The sequence below is a fragment of the Nansenia antarctica genome (assembly GCF_963989245.1).
Source record: "Nansenia antarctica genome assembly, chromosome: 1".
Lineage (NCBI taxonomy): Eukaryota > Metazoa > Chordata > Actinopteri > Argentiniformes > Microstomatidae > Nansenia > Nansenia antarctica.
This window is the reverse complement of record NC_137674.1, coordinates 85552727-85563391: the sequence shown is the minus strand read 5'-3', so window position 1 is coordinate 85563391 and position 10665 is coordinate 85552727. Positions and strand designations below refer to the sequence as shown.

The following is a 10665-nucleotide window of genomic DNA, read 5'->3' as shown; positions in this document are numbered from 1 at the left end:
GGCAGCGCCCGATAAGGGCAAGTGTTGAATGTGGATGAGGCGTATCTCCCGAGTAGCCAATCCTTCATCCGGCTGTTGTTCTCTGGTGTGACAGGGAAAGGTAGCGCCGCAGGGCGTTCCGGAGGGACCGTACGCTGCGGACATGAGCACTGGGCGCTGTGGGGGTTACTCGGGTCGCCGCAGCCGCCGTTGGTGGACCTCATAGCATTGACGGACAGGGGCTGGTTTGGCGTGTAAGACCCACGCTCGTCGTTGGGCCCCCCTACGATGTCACCTGATGGGAAGTCCATAGACAAGAGGCCGAGGTTGAGCAGCGACTCGTAGGATAGGTACATGGCCCGGACTGAGCTGCTCACGTACACCATGGAGCGGCAGGACGCCACTCCACCGCTGCTGGAGGCTGCCGAGAGTCTAGCGAAGAATGCGCCTTCGACAGCTATGGGGGAGCGGTTGGCGGCCGACATGCTGAGATGGACGGGACGCAGGTCGTCACGTGAGAATCCGCAGGCAATGAACTCCTCTAGGGACCAAACCAGACTGTGCACCAGTGTCCGCGATGGCGGATACCCTCGCCCCGTTGACCGAGCCACGGTCGCTGGTGCCTGCACTCGGACCGACAGGCATGTCAACCGAGATAGTGATCAGCGCTCGGGGATGGTCTCTCAGCCTGGCCCTTCTCCATTCGCCCTTGGAGAAAATGTGGTACTCAAGTCTGATAGGCGTGGGGAAGTGGCGTTGGTGGTGACTCCCACGACGTCGGCCAGGGCGGGCATCAGACTGAACCGACGAAATCTGGGAGATCGGTTCTGACTCTACGGCGGCCTGTTGACTGCTGGTAGACGGCTGCGGTCGCCCCTTGCGTCGGCGGGCCCTATAACAGTCGATACAAAGCTGGTGGGGCTTGGTATTCCATCCGCGAGATCCCTCTGTGAAGACATCAAAGGTCCTCTTACACTCTGGGCACGGGGCTCGTTTCGCCACGTCCGCTGGGCCTGGGGTCGGGGTGTGGCTCGCCTGTGGACTCTTTTTTAAGCGCTGGAATGACGACATGGCCGAAAGGGCGGATGACGGGAGAGCATTGCGGGCCATCTCTTTATTTTCGACGAGTGCAACCACGTCATTCACTGGCATTTTAAGGATGTCTGGCGTCCCTAGTATCTCTCGGCGAATGTCCGAATCAGAGATACCATTGACTAGAACGTCGCGGATGATGTGGTCGGTATAGTCCACATCCTCGCCACACCACACCGCGCCACATATTGTAACATAGGCGCATGTCTCCGCTTTCCCCCGCACTCTGGCAGTGAAGGCGCGGAATGTCTCATCGCGCAGGACACATGTGGCGACTGGAATGACTGCTAGTGAACGCAAAGCGGCAATTAGGTGTGGCAAAGGTTCGGAAGCGGCGTTGGGGTTGACTTTCAACAGGCTGTCACCAAGTTCAGGCCCAGCGCACTGAAACAACTGGAAAGGGGCCTCGGCGGCTCCTATGCCTGAGAAGACGTCCCAACGACGGATGAACACGTTCCATTCCTCAATTGATACGCCTACGTCGACTTTAGGCCGATCCAGTTTCGGGCCTCGGGGGGTCGCCGCGGCTGTGACAGGCGATGTGCTTTGATGGGCAAATCCATGATTAGTCAACAGGGCAATGGCGAGTGCTTCAGACACGTCTTCAGTTCCGAAAGCGCAGCCAGGGACAGAGCATACAACGACGACCATGGCTTCCTGGCTTCTTCATGAAGAAATACGCTCCTCAATGTCAATGAAGTATTTAATGACAAAGATGAAGAAGCCCTGCAGTGATACAAACAATAGAAGCATGAATTGAGATAAAGTATAAGCAGGGTAAATGTATAATATATAACTTAACCAGAAACATTTGAATAACAAACTTACAGGAATTAGGTGGACAGCTTAATAGACGGCCACCTTAACATGAACGTCTGAAACTAATCAAATAATAACATGGCCGACTCCTGACTGAGCCGGACAGCATAACAAACGACATACTGCCACCTAGTGGACGGCGGTATACCCTTCAGTTATGAGCTAAATACACTTATGAGCTATGTACAGTTATGGGCTATATACAGTTATGAGCTATGTACAGTTTATGGGCTATATACAGTTATGAGCTATATACAGTTATGAGCTACAGTTATGTGCTATATACAGTTATGAGCTATGTACAGTTATGGGCTATATACAGTTATGAACTATGTACAGTTATGAGCTATGTACAGTTATGAGCTATGTACAGTTATGGGCTGTATACAGTTATGAACTATGTACAGTCATGAGATATATACAGTTATGAGCTATGCACAGTTATGAGCTATGTACAGTTATGAGCTATGTACAGTTATGGGCTATATACAGTTATGAGCTATGTACAGTTATGATCTATATACAGTTATGATACAATCTTAGGTAGTATGCAGTAGGCCTATGTGACAGTAGCCTAGACTACATGTGGAATAGATGTAGGTCTATATTGTGATTTTTTTTTTGGGCGGGGGGGCAGAAAATGTCATCATGCGTTTCACTCCAAATCCAGACAAAATATAGAATTGAACTGCCCGTGTCTGTCTTATTGGAATACCCTAGTCCTCCCATAGAGGTTGCTAATGCTCATTAAATATTTGTTAGCAGGGATCTATAAATATCACATGTCACTGAGTGGCGCCTACCGCTGCTAAACTGACAGGAGGAGAAATTTCCACCACTGCTGAATCCTATCCATTCTCTGGGTTCAACAGATGAAGAGTCTCCTTTTTTCTGACAGAATCAATTATTCCCCCCCCTCTACTCTGCACACCCTCCTCAATTATAAATTATTAAGACACTTCAGCATAGAATCACCTAGAATAGATTATATTAGATTACCAGTAGGCGTCTGTTTTAAAGTCAATATAGGACTGGGTTGCCCCTTCTCCATGAGGATTGGTCCCTTTCTTTCTAAATGTAAACTGGTAATAACGTGATGTACACTGTGTTCTAAAGTCTACTTAATGCACAATTAACAACCTAAAATTGTAGTTAACTAATATAATTAGATTCGATCAGATTAGATTCAACATTGTTGTTATTGCAGAGTACATATACCAGACCAGGAAATGCAGTTTAGCATCTTAAACAGAAGTGTAAATAGGGATAGAGAGCAAAGACATGATAGTGTATATGAAATTAATGAGGTATATGCAAAATCCAGTGGGGGAAATAAGTATTTCACCCCCTGCTGATTTTGTGAGTTTACCCCCTTACAAAGAAATTAACAGTCTATAATTTTAATGGTAGGTTCATTTTAACAGTGAGAGAGAAATCCCAGAAAATCCCATTATATGAACAAAATAATTGTGTTTTATTGAGTAAAATAAGTATTTCACCTCCTACCAACCAGCAAGAATGCTGGCTCCCACAGACCGGTTATGTGACCATGAGGCACACAGATTAGTCCTCTCACTTTAAGGAAGTAAAATTCGTTACCTGTATAAGAGACACCTGTCCACAGAATCAATCAATCAATCAGACTCCAACCTCTCCACCATCGGCAAGACCAACGAGTTGTCTAAGGACATCAGGGACAAGATTGTAGACCTGCGCAAGACTGGAATGGGCTACAAGACCATTGGCAAGCATCTTGGTGAGAAGGAGAATACTGTTGGTGCAATTATTCCTATGTGCAAACAGCAGTAGTGCGAAAGCTACATTGAGTGTCCACAGTGACCGTGGGGGGTAATATTGACTACTAATACAGTCGTTCCTGAGAAGCTATGATGTCCATCTTACGTACAACATAGTTACAACAACACAATGACACAGTTCAGTTGGTTAATGTCCTGCCAGAACAGACTGGGCCACACAAATGATTACCCAGAAACCCCTCTGCTGGTGAGGCTGGTGTGAGCCTGTGATTAAGTAACACACTATGGGTAGGCCTATATAACTATGGGTAGGCCTATATAACTGTGATTCAGTGATGCACTATGGGTAGGCCTATATAACAATTCCTGCTCAAACTGAAGGTTCTGGTTTGGAATATTTGATTTCCTTTCAGATACCTGGGAGATCCACTCACAGTGAGAGAGAGAAGGGACACACACACACACACACACACACACACACACACATACACACAGACAGAGATGATACAGACTTCTATTGTTAGTAAATTAATCATAATTCTGCCTGCCTTAGCTTACTTGTGCATTGACATAATGTGAGACATTAATGTTTCTATAAATGTATATTGGCATTGCAAGACAGAATACCAGAAGTCTGCAGCAGCATATACGCTTTTGGTGATTTTGGTGCCCTAACGGTTCTCACACAGCCTCGCCCTAACATTGTATTTTTATATCTGCAAGACAAGGAAACAATGCATCAAGAAGAATGGCACCTACAGACTGACAGTCCAGTAACCCAACCTTGACACTACTGTAGACGCTTTGGCTTTACACCATCCAAGTCCAAGGCGGGACCGTTATACAGTTGACCGCAATGCACGCCGGTAGTCGTAGTACACTAACTCTCAACATGTTTCATATTGACATGTTTAAAGACTACATTTCCCCATACTTGTCACTGAGTGTTCCCCGTTCCCATTGGCTGACGGTTTCCAGCCGCAGCCCCAGAGAATGAATGAAATTGAAATTGCTGGTATATTACATGTACAATAACCGGGATCTGCAGTGTTACATTGTATCATACTATATCAAAATGGCTACAGTGGTACAGAACCCCCTGAAATCGTAAGTGTACACATTTACCTTTTTACATTTTGGTGGATACATTTGTGCATGCTGTCAGTCTTATTTTGGTGGCATATCGTGTACAATGTTATGCATCGTTAAAGAAGTAGGCTGTACATCTCGTATGTGCATATAGCAATGCTATAGATGCTCAAATTGTGGTGGAAAGTTAAAACTGGAATAGCTTTTTTTTTTTTTTTTGCATGCCTGGAAAAAGCTTTCGTTGCAGATGATAGAGGGTGGTTGATGCACGCTCTCACATATTTTCAGTGAGCACAGAAATTGCATGTGGACGATATGGTGGAATGTTATAATGTTGGTGACCCGGTGTCCCTTGTCAATAGCCCAAGATCACGGTCAACTGACACAGTGGTTTGTCGGGAGGAGGTCTTACATTAAATAGACCCCCTGTATCCAAATAGGATGACTGAAATTAAGATGTGTTTGTGCTTGATACCTATGCACTATGCATCGCGTTAGAGGCGATATAAACAGGTAGGCAAAAACCAAGCCGGTGGTTACCGACGTCGGCCGATACCTGATATATTTTGACATCCTTTTCTCTTAGACCTCTTCTTGGCAAAATAGCCTACGTACTTGAGATAGTACTGCTATTTTACAGCGCCCATCATCTTTAAGACAGGCGTCCTATTGGAACCTTACATACACTAGGGCTATTTTATTAAGATTATAAGATTCTAAAATAAAACAAATCGTTGGTGTCTTGCATGCAAGATGAACTTATATGGCGGGAGTGGTTGCCAAATTATTTTGTGTATAGCTGTTGTCATTTAGCGGGGTTTGAACGGTGAACATTCAATCAAGTTTCCGTTCAATTCCTTTGTGCAGATTTGTGCAGAAATGTTCAGCGCGTGCGGGATGCAGACGTCCGTCCGCATGGGCTCGCGTCCATAAGGTGGCTGTCTATCAGCTGGGGAGATATGTAGTCTCTATCTCTCTCTCTCTTTACTTGACATTATTTTCCGACTTGAAATTGGAAAACATAATGACTGTTAGGCTACTAGAAAAAAAATATCATTCGTGTGTAGCCTATATTGCAATATTGCATATTCGGTGAAATACTCTTTTGCACGTCTGTCTCAAAGTAAGTCAGGATGGCATATCGGGGGGATGGCTACACCTGGAAAAGATCCACACAGGCGACATTTCATGCAATTCATGGAAACCCAATAGGCGTAGGCCTACGTGCTGCTTTGTATGTATGTATGTGCACTTCTCAGTAATGGAATTGCTTAATGGGATATTGGGTTGGACTCCGTATATAGATGCGCGCCACTGATGACATTTCATTACACATCATATATGGGGGGGAACTCAGGTATTTTGAAAGTTGCACTTGTTTAAAAATGACAGCTAGTTAGTTCAACCCGTACTTCCGTAGCCCTAAAACAAAGTATATAGTCATATGTATTTCGGACAGGCCTATGATAGAGACATGCGTGTGTGGATGGTTGAGACCTGTGAGAGGTGTAGGCGGAGACCAGGCATCAACTATCGACTGCCGATCATATTGTAGGCTGATTCAGATCATGTAATATCGGCCTATTATAGACGCCTACCAGGCTATTATGCCTACTCAACCTGCTGCTTTTGGTAGACCTTTACAGAAGGTAAAGCCATTGCATATCATTGCATATCATTGCATATCATTGCATACCATTGCATACCATTGCATCGCCATTGCATACCAATTAAATAGCCTACTCTAAAAGGTTTGTGATAGCATAAGTGTGCATCCATTAGCCACCCGCAGATAGGCAACCGTGTCAGTTTCTTCATTAAATATTCTTTTTGCAGTTTGTGAAACTGAAATCCAGGAATATTTACAGTCACGTCAACATCAATGGAATACCACATAAACATAATATTGTAGTCAGGGGACACAGGCCACCCAGTAAGAAGAAGTAGAAATGATTGTATTGTTAGGAGAAGTAGACTGTGGCTGTGTTCGAAATAGCATACTAGCATACTGCATACTAGCATACTCAATGAGTATACTGCATACTGTACAGTGTGAACACTCTCGCATACTCAAATCTACGTCATATCTAGTATGAGTAGTATGCCATTTCGAACGCAGGCTGTGTGTTCTGCTCAGGTGACCAGACAAGGCCTTCTAAACAGGTGCTTTTTGTGAGTTGTGTGTGAGATGGGGCAGCTCTGCTGTGTGTTGTCATTGCCAGGCAATGGCAGAAGGCAAAAGTTAGCTATAGATCATACAGTTGGGCCCTGCTGGGGCCCCAGGCCTGCCTGCTAAAGTAACAGGAAGAAACGTTATAGGGGTGGGAGGCTCAGTCCAGGCAGTGCTGCCCGTCAAGCTAGCGAACGGATCCCGCTAGCTGTAACGGAATTGTGCCTAGCTTCATATCTTTATTTAAGAGGTTTAAAATAAGTTTATTCTTTCAAACAACACAGGCCTACCAGTTTACATAGAGCAACCCTGCAGCGTCATGTCATAATCGACAGAGTGGCACTGTTGATTAACTGAAAATGACATTATGACATAATCGTCGCTCTGATATAGGGTGTGTTCATAAATTCACTTCAGAGCGCTCTGGTTTCAACGTCATAGAGCGCTCTGAAATCAGTTAATTTATTAACAGTCTTTTAAAAGTCTTTACAAACCAACTGTAAACCTGTTTACATAGCTAGCTTCCTGTTGACAGTAGATACTCGTTAACTAACGTTGCCATTTTCATCTGTCTCTTCTCTTTCATCTCTTTCTTCACTCTGAGCGCCCTGAGTTTCCGAAGAACCCTGGGTGTTCGTAAATACGCTCTCAGAGCGTATTTACGAACACACAGATAATATAATAATCTGACAAAGTGTAAATCTCATTTCCCCAGATTTAAGATTTAATTTAAATATGTGTCTATAAATTAAATATTTATTTCTGTAATCTAGATTTAGGATTTAAATTAAACATGTTATTGGGTCGTAAGTATTTATTTTACATTGCAGATAGCCTAAGATGCAGAACATTCAATATAAATGTTTTGCTAAATATTTATTTTTGAATTAAAGATTTTGAGATAATATACATTTATGATATAATATCTTATATTTGGCGGGGGGGTTAAATATTTATTTTTAAATTAGATGGGTTAAATGTGTGTGTTTATTGTTTCAAGATTTAGAAATAACTTATTTTTACAGATTCATACATCTTATTAAGATTTATGGATTACACATACCTGGGGTCAATGTTCATCAATATTTGATTTAAAATTTGAATAGTATAAATATTTAGCTTATCTAAATATTTGACTTTAAAATAAATATTTAGTGACGTATTTTATTGATATTTTATTCATGCAGGGTTAAATAAATATTTAACAACACATTATATATTTAATTAAAATATTAAATGTGGATGACTGATTTTAGATATTTAGTTCAAACACAAACATTTGATTAAATCTGGGGTTTTGAAATAAAATATTTAAATGTAAATGTAAAGAAAGATGTCCTCATTTGCTATGGAACCTGAACATCTCAGATTTAGATTTCAATTAAATATTTAAATTTAAAACCTCAAATGTACGATTTAATCTTAATATTCGTTTTTTTAGCTAAACAATTAATTCGTCATCCAAATTCAAGATTGAAGATTTATTTACCTGGAGAGATATCAAATGTAAACTTTTAATTTGTAATCAAATATTTTTTAAATATGCAAAAAATATTTAAAAATATTTGCTAAATATTTATTTGAAAAGACAGATGTAATGCTTAGATATAAAAATGTAATCTGCTACAAAGGCGACGTGTTTCTTTTGACCAGATTTATAAATTTAGTCAAAATAAACTACAACTCAGCAGTGAACTCATGTTTGGTTGTTTATCAGAGAATAATCAGAACCTCTCTACCTACCCTGCTGTTAGTATACAACTATGCTATACCATAGTGTTCTAAACCTGCTCACCAGTAATTGAAGACAACCAAGCTTTGATTGGACATTTGGAGATGTCTTCTAATGTTGACCCGTCTCTGGGCCTCCGTGGGTTCATTTGTGTGAAGGCAAATCCACAGGGGAAGCGCACCAATCTACTGGGCATTCCCTGTATAACCCCTCCACTGAATGTACTCCCCGTTGAATCTCTCTTGGCTGCTTCTCTCTCTGTCTGTCCTCTCTCTCTCTCTGTCTGTCTGCTCTCTCTCTCTGTCTCTCTGTGTGTATCTCGCTCTCTCTCTCTCCCGCTCCTCTCTCTCGTCCTCTCTCTCTCTCTCTCGCTGTCTCTGTCTCTCTCTCTCTCTCTCTCTCTCTATTTTTCTGTATATATATTATTTCTGTCTCTGCCTCTCTTTCCATGTCACTCTTTGACTCTTCTCACCCTCGGTCCTGTTGACCCTCAAATTCGCAACTCCGACTCACGAGTCACAACCTGAACTCTTCGTGCTTCATAGGTCACTCTCCCTCATCTTTTTCTTTTTCTTCCTCAAACCTCTGCCTTTCTTACGTCTTGCTTTTTTGACTCTCTCTTCTCCTCCTCCTTTCCTCCTTATTCCCTCCATCCTTTCACTGTGTCACTCTGTTTGGAGAATGCTATACTGACCAGGCTGTTGTTATGGTTATTCAGCCTTGCTTGCCTGACTGATTTGAGGAAACTGAATTCCATATAATTCGGTCTACTGGAGTCAGAGCTTGTACTCTTCTAGATTGTTCTCTCTCTCTCTCTCTCTTCTCTCTCTCTCTCTCTCTCTCGCGCTCTCTCTCTCTCTCTCTCTCTTCTCTCTGTCTCTGTGTCTTTATAGCTGTGTCGGTTGGTCTGTCTGCCTGTCTCTCTGTCCGTCTGTCTCTCTCTCTTCTCTCCTCAATTAATTTTGTTTGTATAACAAACAAGGGCGATTGTGTATTGTGGGTATCTCTTTTCTGGGTTAATGACATCATCATCATCAACATCATCATCATCATGCATCTCCCCTTTCTCAGATATACTTTCTTTGTCTTCATGGGGAAGATGAGAGAGAGAGACGCACAGAAGTATTTTTAGCTCTATGACCTATTTCTCCAATGCTACCTAACTGGCTGTCAGTCATGTCCCAGTGCTTTGGGATCCTGTTGGTCGCCAGCCAGCTGTAGTGTGAGGTGGTACTGTAGTACTGTAGTTCAGGTGGAGGAGAATCACCCACTGTAAGGCTGGTGAGAGGGGATTGGTCAATTTAAAAGTGGTGTTGTCCACAATTTCCCACAATCCCGCGGGTGTAGGGTACACAAACTGATGATGAATTGAAAGAAAATACTCACACACTATAGTATGCTCACCATTGGGGCGGCTGTGGCGCAGGAGGTAGAGCCGGCGTCTAATGATCGCAAGGTCAGCAGATCGGCGGTTCGAGCCCCGGCTGGCCACATGTCGAGGTGTCCTTGGGCAAGACACTGAACCCCAAATTGCTCCCAATGAGCGGGCCGGCCGGCGCCTTGCATGGTAGCTTGCCACCATTGGTGTGTGAATGTGTGTGTGAATGGGTGAATGAGAGGCCATTGTATTAGTCATATATATATATATATATATATATATATATATATGTCAGTCCATTTACCATTTGTGGTTTATTGCAACTTTCAGACCAAATATATTTGGTGGAAGAAGAGGGGGACCATCCTACTCACAATCCTACTCCTACTCAACTCTTTTTTTGAGTTTACCTTTCACTTTGAAACTCACCTTCACTTTGCTAGAACACATTCACCTGCTGAACAACCTGACTCAAACAAAGAGGAATGCTTTTTCTGTTAGCTAAGACTAAGACTATCCAACACTTCAACTCCCTCAGAATCAAGGTCATCTTTTGACTTACAGCTAAGTATATACAGCTAAGTATTTACAGCTAAGTATTTACAGCTAAGTATTTACAGCTAAGTATATACAGCTAAGTATATACAGC

At 42.8% G+C, this 10665-nt stretch overlaps 1 protein-coding gene across 1 annotated transcript in view; it reads left to right on the top strand.

Moving 5' to 3' along the window:
* Positions 1–4628: 4628 nt before the first annotated feature.
* Positions 4629–10665, top strand: part of dpf1 (double PHD fingers 1) — a gene marked incomplete at its 3' end in the record, with an annotated part of 68789 nt that continues 62752 nt past the window's right edge. Inside the window, exon 1 of the mRNA XM_080543238.1 lies at positions 4629–4754. Within this exon, the coding sequence (XP_080399364.1) occupies positions 4645–4754 (110 nt within the window). The 5' untranslated portion in view covers positions 4629–4644. The remainder of the gene's footprint in view (positions 4755–10665) is intronic.